Below are 16,719 nucleotides of genomic sequence, written 5' to 3' on the forward strand. Positions count from 1 at the left end.
AGTGGTGACAGGAGGTTATCTGAAATGAGCTATATAATGAACAACTTGTATAAACAAGTTTAGTTCATACCAACTGTGATTGCTTTTCATAATTTCACTAAATAACATCACACTTTGTAACTCTCACCTAACTAGAAACATGAACTGAAGCTAGGAAAGGAGGGCATGAATTCTTAGTGTCAAAATGTTTAATATGTCTATTAAGGTCCGTGAATTCATGTGACTCGTACATTACTCAACAATAACACTTTTTAAGGACTTTTGCTGCATTTATATAATGTATGTAAGCTAATGGCATGCCTTTTTAATTGTTGTCAGCTGGTTTTTCATGAGGAGGAGCGGAGGATATTGGCTATGAACAGCAGTCCCTGGATCCCGCAGCTTTTCTACGCCTTTCAGGATAAAGAACAAGTCTACCTGGTGAGACTGCAAGCTTTTTTTTCTGATCTCGAGAATGGACTGAAATTATTATTTACATATATTTCTTCTTGTCAGAAGAATGTTTTTAGGTTTTCTTTTGCAAACTGCCGTAGGCCAAAGGGGAGTTAACACGACAAAGAAATATCATGTACTATGGAGTACTTTGTGGCTTTGTTAGACAATTATAACCTGGGTCTTTATAGGCCTTTGTGATGTAATTTAGGTCTGAAAGTCACTGTGATTCCTAGCTTAAGCTTGTTTACAAAATCGGCTGTTTTAAATGCAGATATTTGTGTTTTCCCATTCCAAGAAAGGAACTTGAGTGGTTCAATTCACACAGAATAGTACCAACCACAATATTGTTTAAAAGTGTTTGTATTACAATATTCAATTCATATCCACAGTCTTATTTTCCAGGTGTTGTCTCCTTACACAGTAATACATTATAAAGGCAGTTGTAATGTCCCCTTTTGTATGAGTTGTTATTTAATATTATTGCATATTTAATCAGAATCCTTTAATAACGTGTATTTAACTGAGCTGAAACCTGTGAAGAAGTGGCATAGAATGATCCACTGAGCCTTCTGGGGGTGACTATTAAATACATGCTATTTAGTATGTCATTAATAGTGGTTGATAGTTATTGACGTTAAAATTATATATACAGTATACGTACTTGTTTTTCCGTGTTGTCCTCGCACAGATGACTTCTCATGTCCGTTTTGTTGTTAATGTTGAACCTGCACTCTGCGGCCAAACTGTGAGCTCTCGCTTCACCGGGAGGAAATCCCACAGCACGTGCTCCTTCTGCAGCAGTGGCGCAGATGCACCGGCACCGCTCCAACGTCTCCAGTCCGCCAATCTCCATCAGATTTTTTTTCGTAATTAAAAAAAAAAAAACGGTAAATGACGGAAACTATTCGGTTAACGCGACCTCTGTTTTAATGCTGGCAACTCTGCTGGACAGGACCTCTGAGGTTCTGCAGTCTTTTGGCCAAGCTGTTGTTGATACGATTGTGATTTAGTAGCTAATTACAATTTCTAACTTACAATGTCCAATTCAAGAAAATAAATGTTGATCAAGCTGAGCTAGCTGTTTCCTTAAGCTGCCAGTGTTTCACTTGTGAAAAATACCCTCATGGATCTCTGTACTTAATGCAGATATATTGAATTAATTAATTAATTAATTAATAGATAATTTTCTTCCTTTTTCTCTGGTTAAGGAGGTGTCAAGGCATATTTCCCTAAAAGTTAGAGAAGAGAACGTTCAATGTTCGCATCTTGAAGGCTGTTGACCTCACAGATGATCTGTATTTTTCTCTGATGACATGACTGGTTTAGGTTGAAGGAAAAAGCCTTTCCTGCTTAGCCAAGCCTCATGCTATACTGCCCCCTTTGTTTTTCTTTCACTCGCCCTCTCCTTATACCTTCCTTCATGCCCCCTGCGTATCTCTGTGTTCTTTTTCTCCTCCCTTTTCACTCCCCCTCTGTCTCACCCTGCTCCCGAACTGAGCATGGAGGAAAATACAAAGCATCCATCTTTATCCGTGTGTCAGAGAGGCACCCAGTCTCCCTGTTGCTAGGTAACACTGGAGAATGCTCCTGTTCATTCAGACACACCGACCATTCATGCACCAGAGGCTCTCGCCTATTGTGGCTGTGTGGCTTCCACCATATAGCGCAAATCAGCCTGAGCAATGCCTTTCATCTCAAGATGCAAAAAATAACTCATGTTATGCATGGCCAAGGTTGATCTCTGTTTCCAAACTTTAAAGATTCTTAATCAAATATATTGTTTTTTGTTGAGGTCTGTTGCGTTGATTGTAAACATGTCTTGTTTTAGCCCGTCATCACAAAAGCACAAGGATGTTGCGGTTATTATTGGTGTATATTTAGCTATCAAAGACGGATCCTTTTACTGCAGTATCACATATAAATCTGCAAGTATTCAGTGTTGCATAACTGAATCTTTAATGAAGAGAACCACCCTATATGCTTAAGCTGAAATGGAGCTTTGATGTGAGCTCAAACACGTGGTGTTACACTTGTTGCTTTGTTTTTCTTTCTAAATATAGGCCTCTTTATTAGACATTCATAAATGTTTCAAAGGCGTGTGATTCCTGATCATTTTAATCACATTCAAACACACATTCATTCAAATGGCAAGTTCCCGCCATAGTATTCTACTGTCAGTTTCTGACTGCATTGAAATGTTTCTTCAGGCGATGGAGTACTTGCCAGGTGGTGACCTGATGTCCCTGCTTAACCGATATGAGGATCAGTTTGATGAATCAATGGCTCACTTCTATTTGGCTGAGCTGGTGGAGGCCATTCATGCTGTCCACCAGCTGGGCTATGTCCACAGGTAAGATTCCAGCCACTGAATCCAACCTCTCAATGATGAAAGCCTGACATTTTAGGGCTTTAAGGGAACAATACAAGTCAGGAAATAGGCCCAAAGATCGGAGATTTGTTACTCATAGATCTTCACTAAATGTCAGTCTTTGTTTTCCTTTTTTTTTTCACTGGAAAAACAATACGTATAATTCCGGAAAAACATTAACTGGACATGAGAAATGTTGCATTGTTATTTAACCTGGAGCACTCGATTATATGCAACACAAAAACATTGCTGGAGTTAACAAATGCATCCAATTGTCAGAGCAGTAGACATATTAGAGTTCTCAGGCAACAAACAGCGCTGTAAAAGCAGTATCAAATCCCTTCTAAACTATCCACTTGCAGAGATGTCAAACCAGAGAACGTTCTCATCGATCGGACTGGTCACATTAAGCTGGCAGACTTTGGATCAGCTGCCAGGCTGACTGCTAACAAAACAGTAAGTAGATTACAGAGTTTGTTCTATGTATTGAATTGAATATGCATAACAGCGGCATCATCGTTTTTTATTAATGTATTTCCAGGTTGCCACTCCCACAGTGCCTGTTGGGACCCAGGACTTCCTCTCCCCCGAAGTTCTTGCAGCCATGAATGGGGTCTCGCATAGCACCTATGGGGTTGAGTGTGACTGGTGGTCCCTCGGGGTCATAGCCTATGAGATGATCTATGCCAGGTCGCCGTTTTCTGATGGTACTTCGACCAAGACAATCCACAACATCCTCAACTTTCAGGTACATAGACTGTAATGAAACTTAATGAAACAATGCAGTCTGATTTACCTGAAGTAATGCCTGAACAGTCTATGCATCATGCAATACATTTTTGTCTGTTTTTTGCCCCCAGCGTTACCTTAAGTTTCCAGAGGAGCCCCAGGTCAGTAAGCAGTTTGTAGACCTGCTGCAGAGCTTGCTGTGTGGAGCCAAAGAGCGACTGGGTTTCCAGGGACTCCGCTGTCACTCTTTCTTCTCCAGTGTAGACTGGAACCACTTAAGACAAGGTAAGGAGATTCCTCTCCATTGAGATTCTGTTCTTCTGCCTTTGCAGCGTAAGTGCTCAATTTAGCTTGAAATGACATGGTGTCGCTGTAATCACGTTACTGGACAAATGATACAGGACATGTCAAATATTAATGTTGTTTGTTATACATAGGTGTACTGCGTGTGTGTGGTTGCACAACAAATGCGTTGCCAGTGATGAAATTGGTAGTAAAATAATGAGATTCTGTGTGCCATTGGCAGTAGGCCAGCTCTTTCCTGAGGAGAATGGGAGGAAGGCAGATACAAGAAGCGAGGCAGTCGGAGTAAAAGTCTGCAACTCATCTGCTTCTCAACAGATGCAGCACAAATCTGTTATGCTAGCGACACCACACGCTTTCTGTGGTGGAGTTGCGTGTGTGTTTGTTTGTCGTCGTCGTCCTTGTTGCCTTCAAACCTGAGACTGCACCAAAGGACAAAGAGTTTGAAATTTTCAACTGATCAGCTGTGGGGAAAACACACCCATAACATTCACAATAACGCCAATTTCCAATGACGCATGGTCACATATATGAACCGCAGCTCAACAGAGGTTCTGTAATTCACACACGTGTAGCTGCATAGTGATGAGTGTTTACTTTGCTGTGCAGAACACCTTGTGTCTTCAGATGAATGAACCTTCCTTTTTGTGCGATTATCAAACATTGCTATGCGGCTCCTTTCCTCTGAGCTGTTTTCCCGTTATAATATCCTATCAGCACTGAATATTAATGAATCTTGTTTGTTCAAAATCCTTATGGCTCTCAGCAGACTATAAAGTGTTTGGAATGCAGGATGCTGTTTGTGTGTGTTGAAGAGAAGATTTATTGATTTTTTGTATATATATATATTTTTTAATTGTATTAATTTATTGTCTTTGAGTAATACAAATAAAATACAAAATAAAAAAAGGAGAATCCGATTCATGTTTGCATTAAAAAATAGACTTGTTTTATTGATAATTGGACACAGATAGAGCTTTATGCTTCAGCTTTGGCTCCAGCTGATTAGCTTGCTCTGCTGCAGTGTGGGAGAGCGAGTGAGCATGTGTGTATGAGAGAGAGAGAGAGAGAAAAGGAGGGAGGGAGGGACAGAGAGGCAGCATGTGCATCAACGCGCGACTTACCGCACTCTAGGCTCTCGCTGCTCTGCTCCGTCTCTCCTCCCTTCCTTTCTCTCCCCTTTCTCCTTGTGTTTTTTTTTACATTTATGTTTACTACTTAGTTTCCTTTTTCCCTTGCCCTCTCTTACTACATCCTTTCTCCTGCAGTTCTCCCACCTTTCGTTCCTGCTTTGCACGGTGAAGATGACACCTCTAATTTTGAGGAGCTGGAGCAGGCAGCCCCCCGGCCAGCCTCAGCAGCCCAGCAAGGAGCTCTGCCAGCGGGCTTCCAGGGCCAGGATCTTCCCTTTCTAGGCTGGTTCTTCAGCAGAGCGTTGACAACATTGGCCAAAACTGAGTAAGTGCTTCCTGTTTACTAGGCATTGTTTGGCTTTTTTTTCAAAGACGACCCCTCTTTTTCCTGTAGTCAATGCAGAGTCCTCCTACATACACCTCTCTAACACACCTTTGTTGGTTAAAGACCATATTCTACCGTAGGCTGCTGTTCTGCTGTTAGACTCATAACCACGGCAACAAATTCCGGGTAGCCTTGTTTCAAGTGACCGAGTGTGGTGCCCTGGGCAGTAGGTGTTATGTCCCTGTCATTAACGTTGTGCCTATTGGGGCCAAAATGGGTTTGGCCATATGCTGTGTCAGACAAGGAATGAGGGAGGGGAGGGATCCCCCTGTTTTCCAGTGCTCTCTTCTTCTAATTCCTGTTTTTGTAGTTTGGGGTCACATGTAGTTGATCTGATGCATAGATAGATCAAATGAATAGACCAGTGGATATGAGCTGGCGTTATCTTGCCAGTGGAGCTGATTGGTATGCGGCTGAGTGTGTCAATGAGGTTTGTTGAGAGGTGGAAACCCAGACATAGGCACACTCCCACCCTCGCTGCTGTTATTGTGCTTTCTCTGTTACTGTGCAGCATAATAGGCTCCTGACTTTTATAGCATGGGTTTTGGGACTGTAATTATCCCTAATGGTGTTTGGCTTCTTAACCTCTGATAATAATGCAAGGGGATGGGTTTCATTTCTGTAGCCCCATGGCAGTGCTCTAGCAGGTTAATGGTCCCGGAGACTGCGGCTCATGACAGCAGCAGCAACAAAAAGAGAAGAAAAAGCGTTAACAGATTAGACGGGGAAAAGGATGAGAGCTCAGATTGGGGGAGAGAATCTATTTCTATGGTTACTACCGTGATGTTTTTTTTTTCCCAGTCCCCACCCCCATCTTTACCCGTCTCATCTCCTCCTCTTATTTTCTCCCTCTTCTAATGTCTCTGTCCCTTGCTGTTACACCATCAGTCATCTGTTCATGGTTTTTAACTGAAGCCAGTCGTTTTTTTTTTTTTTTTTTGGTGCATTTGATTAAAAGGAGCTCAGAGCTCATATAATGTGTACAATTTGTGTGTGGGTGCATGCATGTGTGTGTACACACGTTCTTCATTACAAAGCCAAAACGGAAAGAGACATTAACACAGAGTCTGGCATAATGAAATGGCAATCCTGCTATTCTGTTATTTTCTTTCATCTTGTGTGAACTTGTCTGTCTGACTCCTCATTAGTAAAACAAAATCCTCTTAATAACGAGTCTCAATATTGCAAGAAGCTATCTGTGGTTAAGTGTCAGAAAAAACATTTTTGAAAGGTGGCAACTAAGTTGTGAGTATATCTTCTGGTTTTTGTGTCGGATTGTTAGTCATCTAACACCTTGGGCAAGAGCAAGACATCTTGACAACTACTGACCAGATTGCCATGCATGGTTACTGCCAGATGGCCATGATTTGGATATTCATGGTCCCCAGAGGTTGAATCCCCATAATTTGAGTGGCCAGGCAGATGACTTTCCATTATTGCCATCATCTGGTTAGAAATGTCCATAGTTTTGGTATCTCAGAATATAATGGCCCATTTTTCAAGAAATCTGCAAAAGACATTCATGGTCCTTGGAGGACTAATACTTATGTTTTAAGTTTTTACCCTCTGACTAGTCTGCTTGAGGGCCACCATCAGGCCAAAACTTGATGGTGGCCCCAGAGGACTTGACAAGATGAAAAATAAATGGGAAATTAATTGTTGTGAAAGTCCATTTATTAAGGTACGATACGATATTAGCACAATACTTAAGTCGCAATTATGATCTAATTACAATTTTATTGTGATAACATATATTATGATACATTATGATTTATCATCTTTATTCTACTACTACATATCTACGACAACTTAAAATGTCCTATTATTTGAGATAACTTTGGACCAAAACAAGCTTGAAAAATAACTATTTGTTTAAAGGGAATCTTCTACATCTTATCTGTCCGATCAGCGTTGAAGGTACATTTTGTCAACTAAGCAATAAATTCGTCGGCAGTGCCTAAATGTACCAGGATGTATTGTGCGAGAGCTTCTGATGGTCGTGCGTCCTTGCTGGCCATATCCTCGTGAAGGCTGCAGCTTCGGTTCCCCACTGCATTTCTTTGGCCATATACTCTGGCCAAAGAAATGCAACTCGCATTAATAAGACTGAATATCCAAGTTAGCCAAAATACTGTAAAATATGTCCTTGTCCATAATATCATCTTAATCAATATTTTGGGATGCCTTTTTCGCTGTTGGAAACGTAGCGAGATAAGCGAAGAGAACAAGGAAGTTCTGTTTTTGAGCAGCATCTAGAGCATGAGCAACCCCCAGCTACCCAGAAGTGGAGACTAGTAATTCCAAGGTGAAATCGCAGCCTGTAGTTCTTCCTTACATCCAACTATGCCATGTCAAAAGATGGCACTGCATGCAGGAAGAACAACAGATTTTGCAGCCGCAAACTCAGCTTTCTCGGTCAACTTTCCCATCAACACTGATTGGTCATCCCCATATTTACTGTTAAGCATACATCACATGGATTCTATTACCGTTGCTATGCAGATGACACCCAGCTATTCCTCTCTTTTCCACCAACCTCCGACACTCACATTGCAACTCGCATCTCGGAATGTCTGGCAGACATCTCTATCTGGACAACTGCGCATCACCTCAAGCTTAACCTGAATAAAACTGTAATAAAACTCCTCTTTATCCTGGGGAAAGACTGCCCTCGCATGGACCTGTCGGTCACTGTCGAGGGCATCACAGTATTGCCGTCGTCAACTGCGAGGAACCTGGGTGTAATCCTCGATGACCAACTATCCTGCACCCCCAACATCACTGCTGTGGTTCGATCCTGCAGATTTGCCCTCTACAATATCTGCAGGATTTGGACTTTCCTCCCAAAGGACGCAACGCAACTCCTGGTCCAAGCACTGGTCATCTCCCGCCTTGACTACTGCAACTCTCTCCTGGCTGGACTCCCAGCCTCGGCGACTAAACCATTGCAGCGTATATCCAGAACACTGCAGCACGCCTTGTCTTCAATCTACCCAAATTCTCCCATGTGACCCCGCTCCTCTGTGACCTCCACTGGCTCCCTGTTGCAGCACGCATCCAATTCAAGACGATGGCACTGGCCTTCAAGGCCTTCAATGGAATGGCACCTGTCTACCTTCAAACACTGGTCAAACCTCATGCCCCGAAGCAATCACTTTGCTCCTCTACTTCAGCTGGCCGGTTGGTACCACCATCGCTGAAATCAAACAAATCAGCAAAGTCCAGACTCTTCTCTGTTCTGACGCCTCAGTGGTGGAACGAACTCCCGACCAATGTCAGGACAGCAGAGTCGCTTGCCATCTTCCGAAAAAGGCTCAAGACTCACCTGTTCAGAGTTCACCCCGACTCTAAAATAATTCCCTTGCAACCTTGCTTGTGTAGGACTGTGTGTGTTTGTTTGCATTTCTGTCAGTGTGTGCAGGGTGTGTGGATGTATATTTTATATATTTTTTAATTACCTGATCACTGCTGCAAAGCCTTTAACTTGCATACTTTTTGCAGAGCCTTTGTCTCTCTTTGATTCTCTTCAATAATGCAGCCTGGATTCGCTGGCACTGATTTATTTTCTCCACAGTACAGAGACATGAAAACTACCGTATTTCTCAGAAAAGAGTGGCCTGGCATTTCTCTCTTGAATAAACATGTTTTTTTCCTTTTTGACTGCATTATGTTTATAATAGTAAATAGTACCAAAACTTACTTAAAATCACAAATTTTCTTTACAAATTTTTAGTTTAAAGCATGCATAACAAGAAGCGGGTGAGAACAGTTGGAGGTGAAGAAGAAATCCACCCATAGAGTTAAAATGCTTCATGCCTTTGACAAGAGAGAACAGAGAGAAGAGATAAATGGAGAAAAAAACATGCAACTCAATGCAGAAAATCCCCAGCTGAGGACGTTTAAATTGCCATATTATCTGTACAGTAGCCTCCTGAAACGATTCAACTAAGCACTGGAGAACTTTATGAATTTTGATGTCTAACATACATTTTTAATTGGCAAAAGATTCAGCTTGCTGTTACGCCTCCTCGTTTAATCTAGATTCCTGTGAAATAGACTGGTTGGGGTGTGTGTTTGTGTGTTAAGGGGTGTGTGTGTGTGTGTGTGTGTGTGTTTCAGGGCGATGCAAAGAGGTGAAGGGGTTAGTGTGCTTTCGTGATATTTTTTATCACTGTGACTCAGTCTTAGTCAACTTTATTAAAGATCCCTGTATTTCTGAACTCATTCAAACATACCATTCATTTATTGAGATGTCTTGAATCTCGAATTTTCTCGAATTTTCTCTTGTCTCTGTTCAAGAGAAGGGTGAAAAAAATGACTCGGGGCTCTAAATTAATCCCAAAGAATGAAAACAAAATGAGACATCCCTTAAATAAACAAGAAAAATGAGTGAATTGGACTCACTACAGAGCTGTTTAGACCAACTCCCAAGCAAAAGCATAGCGGAAATTCTTCTGTCATGTTATTTTGTCAGGCAAACAGGAAATATTCCCAGGCCAGCAGCTGGCTGTTTTGTATATGTAGTCTGTTTTGTCCTGAATTAACCACAATTAATAGAATATACTTACTAAAGGTTGTCAGTATCCTTATTATTATGACTATATATTTTTTATTTTTAGTACTTTTCGTGTCAAATTGTAAACAATACATATTGTTAGTGTCAGTGTGTCTGCATTTCAGCTAGCTTAATTAAGGTACGATACCTAATAGACACATATTTTAGCATATTTGTTCGGGAAAGGACCTCTCCAGACAGTCTAGGTATAATGAAATGTTCTGCAAAGAAATCAGTCAATGGAAACTAAAATTGAGGGCTAGATTGGAAGTAAAAATTTAAATCACAGGCAGATCCAACTTGCATGAATTTCATCACAACAACTCATAATGTGATTCAGCAGTGTGTTTGACCCTCAAATGCCTGTATGCACTCCCGAAAACGTTTGGGCATGCTCCTGATGATTCGACGGACGGTGTACTGGTGGATCTCCTCCCAGACCTGGATCAGGGCATTAGTGACCTCCTGAACTGTCTGTGGTGGCCCACTGCACCAGGAGGAACCCAGGGCCCACTGCACCAGGAGGAACCCAGGGCCCACTGCACCAGGAGGAACCCAGCGCTCACTGCACCAGGAAGAACCCAGGGCCCACTGCACCAGGAGGAACCCAGGGCCCACTGCACCAGGAGGAACCCAGGGCCCACTGCACCAGGAGGAACCCAGGGCCCACTGCACCAGGAGGAACCCAGCGCTCATTGCACCAGGAAGAACCCAGGGCCCACTGCACCAGGAGGAACCCAGGGCCCACTGCACCAGGAGGAACCCAGGGCCCACTGCACCAGGAGGAACCCAGGGCCCACTGCACCAGCATAAGGCCTGACAATAACTCTGAGGATTTCATCCCATTGCCAAACTGGTAGGATGCAGGCAGCATAACGTTCACCACGGCGTCTCCAGACTCACGCCTGTTACATGTGCTGCTCAGTGTGAACCTGCTCTCATCTGTGAAGAGATTGGGGGTGCCGATGGAGGACCTGCCACTCCTGGTGTTCTCTGGCGAATGCCAATGGAGCTGCACGGTGCTGGGCTGAGACCAGGTCCCAGTAGAGGACGTTGAGGCCCTCATGTCATCCTCATGGAGTCTGTTTCTGACAGTTTGGTCAGAAAACATGTACACCAGGAGCCTGCTGGAGGTCATTTTCTGAATGTAAAGTTATTCCAGTATGTTTTAGAGCAGTTATTACCGTTTTAAGCAGATTTTGCTGATTTTCGGGATAATATTGTGAATCTGAATTATTTTGGCAGGATAATGACATAAAATTTCGTCCCATGCCCAATATTTATACTTTTTCCTCAGGTCAGTGTCTGCGGGCCTCAACTCTCCTGCTAAGAACAACTCTATGGAAAAGAAACTCCATCTTAAAAGCAGAGAATTACAAGACACTCAAGACAAATGTCACAAGGTGAGAGTGTACTTTAAACCTTTTTTGTCAAATGCAAGAGCAGCTGCATCATGCAAGACAGACATGACTACAGTAAGATCATGGTTGTCTGACTGGAAACTGAAATTGTATTTTCGTACTTCTGTTGTATAGTACTTTGTTTTGGAACAAAATCATTCATTTTTGGGTTTTATTACCAGATGTCCTATGTTTATTCTGGCTCACTGGCTTAACACAGATCAACAGGCTTCTGGTGCTCTGTAATAAGCCAAGTCAATCATGTTGTGTCTTCATCATGGCAACAAACATTTTTTAAGCATTCTAGGTTTGGCCATATGTCTACTATTCCATCCATCATCAGACTCTACGGCTGATGGATCCTTCCTGCTGATTTAAATCACCACTTTTTGCGCATTTAGAGAATCACATTTAACACAAACCATTAACCTTAAAAAAAAAAGTATAGTTGTCAACCTTGAGTGAAGTTGCCTTGAAACTGGTAATCATGCTGTTCTCTGATGAATGCAGATGGAGCAGGAGATCTCCAGGTTCCAGCGTAAAATGACTGACCTGGAGTCAGTGCTCCAACAGAAGGATGTGGAGCTGAAGGCATCCGAGACTCAAAGGGGCATTCTGGAGCAAGACCTCGCCACCTACATTACTGAATGCAGTGTGAGTTATAATAACAGCCATGTTAGAATTGTGTAGAATTGAAACGAATGTTTAAACGCAATCATGCGTTGTGTGTCGCTGTCCTCAACAGCTAAAAAAAAAAAAAAACATTGATTTGAACAGCAGCCTTGAGTTTGTGCGCACATATGTGATTGCAGACCCTAAAACGAAGCTTGGAGGAGGCACGTGTGGAGGTCTCCAGAGAGGATGACAAGGCCTTGCAGCTGCTGCACGACATCCGCGAACAAGGCAACAAGCTGCAGGAAATTAAAGAGCAAGTATGTCAATCGTCTCATTCAAACGATCCTCTGTCTCCTCCCTCTCATCATGATAATGAGGTGGTGCATTTCAAGCTCTTTTATTGACACTTGAAGGTATTTATACTAAAAATGTGTAGTGGGAGGGGGGGTGCCTTTTGTAGTTCATCCACAAAGACATTGTCTTATTTGAGGAGATTCTTCTACTTTCACAGTGTCGTCTTTATACTATCATAACTGATAAAGGAGTTAGCAGTGAGATTATACTCTTGCCAGTGTGTCCCTGTAACAGAGGGCTTCCCCTGTGAGGACTCCCTTATCCTCGAAACTCATAAAGGTCATCCCTGCAGATGGCATCCCAGCAAGGTACAACCGTGCGGGAAACTTTGATCATTACTCAAGAGTTTCGCCCCCCCTCCTCCCAGGGGAATGACACAAAGTAATTTAATTTCTATTCAACATTTATTGCTAAAATCCCAAATAACATTTTAATTTGGAATTTATGCACAAAAACTCTCAGCTGGAAATAGATCAATCTGGGCTGGAACAGACCAAACGTGTCATCTGTTGAAGTAGTAGTCGGATCCAACTGCAGTTTTGTTTCCATGTGCTTATTGGTTAAAAATCTTGGTGCAACACTTGTGAAAGGTTTACTCAATCAGTGTTTCCTCTTCAAAGATTTTTATAGATGGAAGCAGTTTTCCTTTCCTTTCTATAGTGCAAAGTTGCCAACTACAGCTTTAAAGTGGTTATCCTTGAGTTGTAATCTTTGATTTTGTAACTTTTGGTGATAAATAGTCATTTCTGTAGTGTACTCCGGTTTCTATATTGCTGCACAATGAACCAGTGTCAGCAGATCTGTGAAGTATATGTTTGTCTGTATAGCATTGGCAGCAATTGTTGCCCTTGCTAAGGCTGCTGCAAATAAACTCCTGCTGCTGTATCTTCAAAACATAGACATAAAACCTGCTAGTTTTACTTTTTCAAGAAAAGCGTAAATGGAACATAAACAATAAAAGTACACCAGCTTCTAGAAAGGTGGTATATGTTGAACTACTGCCGAGTTAAATCATTTTGAAACAACAATAACGTAGCACAAATGATATTTCAAAATGTCATGGCTTACTATTGAAGAACTGTACAATCTTGTTTCTTTATGCCCTCGTAAAGTATTTCCCAGGAAGCGGTTTTCCTTTCATTGAGATAGAACGGTGACTTGTCTCCAGCTTGCACAAAACGACTGTGATCACAGCCTGAAGTCCTGTAAGATGATAGATCGTAGTGGTGGTCAACTTGACTAAAAATGATTGAAACTCAACTTGCATGTTCCTGAGTTAACAGTTCGTTTTTTTTCCCATTGATGACCACTGTGTGCTCTCCATGGACTCAGGAGTACCATGCCCAGCTGGAGGAGATGCAGGTCTCCATCAGGCAGCTGGAGGAGGACCTGTCAGCTGCCCGGCGCCGCAGTGACCTATACGAATCTGAACTTCGAGACTCCAGGCAAACAAGCGAGGAACTCAAGAGGAAAGCTGTGGAATACCAGCAGAGAATCCAGAAGGTATTTTTACACCAAAGATGCTCATGTAGTTAGTTTGAAACGGTACTGTCCTTTGAATTGTACACAGGCCTAATGTGTCAGCCTTGTCGAGGCTAAGTGCTGAAGTCGTAGCTTACAAGAGCCAAGTGCACAATCTGCAAAGTGTTTATATACTTATGGTACTGTCCTCTCTTTTTTGGTTTGTTTTGTAGTGTCTTGTAGTGGCAACATTTAAGTGCCTTAATGTGACATTTAAATCTGTATTTGACACTAATCAAAGCCACTGATTTACAGATTTGAAACTCAAAGTAACTCATAATCAAAGAAAAATCTTAAGATCTTTAAGAAATTGAGTCTGCGTTGCATTCACAATAGAGTTGTCAGTTAGCATTAATAATTGCCCAAACGGCTACAATTGAAGTGGTTCGGTCACCTGGTTCAATGCCACCATCAGAGGTGTGCTGGACACACCTGATGAGACTCCAGAGCAGACCCAGGGCATCCCACTGGAATGATTACATCTCCCTCTTGGCCTGGAAGCTCTTGGGGGTCCTTCAGGAGGAACTAGGGGAAGTTTATGGGGAAAGTGCTGTCTTGGCTGCATTGCTTGCCCTTTTGCAACCACTAGAAAGTGGATGGATTGTAATTTTAATTGCCAATTATTTTTCAGGCTAAAGAGCAGGGCAAAGCTGATGTGGAGGAGCTTCTCTCCAAACTAGAGAAGGTAATAAATCAGGCTTATCAGATTGATCTACATGCTTAGAGCTGTAGTTACCATTCAAGTTCAATGACTGAGTTGTTTTTCTTTTCCAGACCAATTCCGAGCAGCAGGTCAAAATCCAGGAGCTCCAGGACAAACTGTCCAAGGTTAATTCATATTATTATTTCTTCAAATATTTTGAATAATATATAATGATATGTTATCTATTTGTTTTATATATATATATATATATATATATATATATATATATATATATATATATATAATATTTTCATATTATACAGTATATACATGCATATAAACACACACACACATATATAATATATACAGAATTGAGCTGTTTTTCCGATTTCTGAAGCCGGCTGCAGACGAGGTTTTTTCAATGTCTCAGCGGGTTGGAATTGCTCAAGCATATCATGAGGTTTGTCTTGGGATCCACTAACAGCCTTTGACCTCCTGACCTCCCCAGGCAGTGAAAGCGAGCACAGAAGCCACTGAGCTGCTGCAGAATGTTCGGCAGGCCAAAGAGCGACTAGAGCGGGACCTGGAGCGGCTCCGAGGCAAAACCGACTCTAGTGACACTTTAAAACGCCGCCTGAGAGAGACAGAGGTACCAAAGTAACCCATAATAACCCTGAATCATAAAAATGTGAAAATTAGAAAGGTATCTGTACACTTAGCCTTATGTTATTCTATCCTATTATTTCTGGTGTGTAAGCAGGAGGGCAGGAAGACCCTGGAGAACCAGGTGAAGAGGCTGGAGATGGTTGAGCGGCGGGAGAATAAGCTGAAAGAAGATATTCAGACCAAATCCCAGCAGATCCAGCAGATGGCTGAAAAGATCATGGTGAGAGAACTACAGATAAGGCTTGTTAAATCTCTGAACCCCCCCCCCCCCCCCCCCCCCCCTCCTGCACTTTAGTTATCTTCCCACACTCATGTACACACTACACACATTTCAGTTTGAAGACCTCTTGGCTAGCTGAGTCCTCAGAGTGTCTACTGTCGTCATTACATAGATAGATTTTAATATACTCACAATTTTACCGGTATCAGCATGAGCCGGCACCGCGCCAGCCGACTTGTGGATTTCCAGCTTTTCAATGCAAGTTTCTTAATTTCCTTTTTTTTTTGTTTAATGTATTTAGAGTGAAAGCTTTTCTTATAATTCTACTCTGTTTTCAGTTGACTGTGTTCTCATGTCTTTTGTAAATCCAGGGTTTTAACATACATTAATCATCACTGTGATTGTCTGTATGCTAAAGATAAAGCTATATTGCATCATTAACATTAACAACAAGACATTATTGTTGTGTATTTTTGGGATTTATGGTTATCATGTTAGATGTGTCCAATTTTGTTTGTAATGCTACTCCCTGTAGGAACTGGAGGATAACCTGAGGGATGCCCAGTCCACAGCCCAGAGGATGGAAACCCAACTGGTTCAAAAGGAGAAGCTTTATGAGGACAAGATCAAGGTGGGCCATCCTTATGTTGTCCAGAATACTGAACATTATAATATATATCAAGGTATAATATGAGAAATTACTGCACTTATAAGTGCAGTAATGTGTTGTCCTGCCATTTCAAACACTGTTGTGTCATTTACATGTTTAACAGTGAGTTTTGACTGCTTCCACATCAGGTTTTAAATTTGAAAACGTGTCACTATGTGAATTTATTTCAATGGTTGCTATGTCATGTAGCAATTTACAGACATCAAATCTGCATTGTTAGGTGTAATGTTTCTCTGGTTCTATCCGATTTAAGGTTCTGGAGGCCCAAATGAAGGAAGACATTGCTGACAAGGAGAGCCTTGAGGCCAGAAGGGCCCAGCAGGAGGAGGAGTCGAGGGAGAACTGCAAACTTATCAGTGAACAAAAAGCAGTAAGGAAACACAAAAAAACTATATATATCCACTTAGGCATTCGCTCGTAATTTTTCTATTCCGGTAAAATGAAAAATAAGCTAAAAGGATTTGAAGTATTGCATATTTTCACTGCCTAATAACATAATTTATTTTATTGGTTCATTCTGCAAATGGCTGCAAATTATATATTAATGTATTTTTCCCCTTCTAAATGATGTTACGCAAGTCCAATATACTGTATATAGTCTCAATGGTTTAAAGTTGCCTTTTTTAATACCCACTAAATATTTCCTGAGAATTGTAAATTGTAGACAGCGTGTTTTATTTCTTTACACAGTAGTTTGTTATAGTGGTTCAAATGTATTGGAA

The 16,719-nt window shown here is 41.7% G+C and overlaps 1 protein-coding gene across 5 annotated transcripts in view; it reads left to right on the top strand.

Annotated features, from left to right (window-relative positions):
- The window catches only part of cita (citron rho-interacting serine/threonine kinase a), a 36,980-nt gene that overhangs the window by 1,750 nt on the left and 18,511 nt on the right, over positions 1-16,719 (top strand). For 3 of the 5 annotated variants that reach the window (XM_084039257.1, XM_084039259.1, XM_084039261.1), the window contains exons 5-20: positions 319-420; positions 2,643-2,785; positions 3,166-3,259; positions 3,345-3,551; positions 3,664-3,817; positions 5,104-5,293; positions 11,206-11,311; positions 11,819-11,962; positions 12,121-12,240; positions 13,610-13,780; positions 14,430-14,483; positions 14,573-14,626; positions 14,950-15,090; positions 15,202-15,327; positions 15,863-15,958; positions 16,251-16,367. In XM_084039257.1, the coding sequence (XP_083895383.1) occupies positions 319-420; positions 2,643-2,785; positions 3,166-3,259; positions 3,345-3,551; positions 3,664-3,817; positions 5,104-5,293; positions 11,206-11,311; positions 11,819-11,962; positions 12,121-12,240; positions 13,610-13,780; positions 14,430-14,483; positions 14,573-14,626; positions 14,950-15,090; positions 15,202-15,327; positions 15,863-15,958; positions 16,251-16,367 (2,019 nt within the window). Of the gene's footprint in view, positions 1-318; positions 421-2,642; positions 2,786-3,165; positions 3,260-3,344; positions 3,552-3,663; positions 3,818-5,103; positions 5,294-11,205; positions 11,312-11,818; positions 11,963-12,120; positions 12,241-13,609; positions 13,781-14,429; positions 14,484-14,572; positions 14,627-14,949; positions 15,091-15,198; positions 15,328-15,862; positions 15,959-16,250; positions 16,368-16,719 lie in introns of all 5 variants that reach the window. The other 2 variants (XM_084039258.1, XM_084039260.1) reach the window with 1 other exon arrangement.

This window comes from Eutrigla gurnardus (assembly GCF_963514095.1).
Source record: "Eutrigla gurnardus genome assembly, chromosome: 2".
Lineage (NCBI taxonomy): Eukaryota > Metazoa > Chordata > Actinopteri > Perciformes > Triglidae > Eutrigla > Eutrigla gurnardus.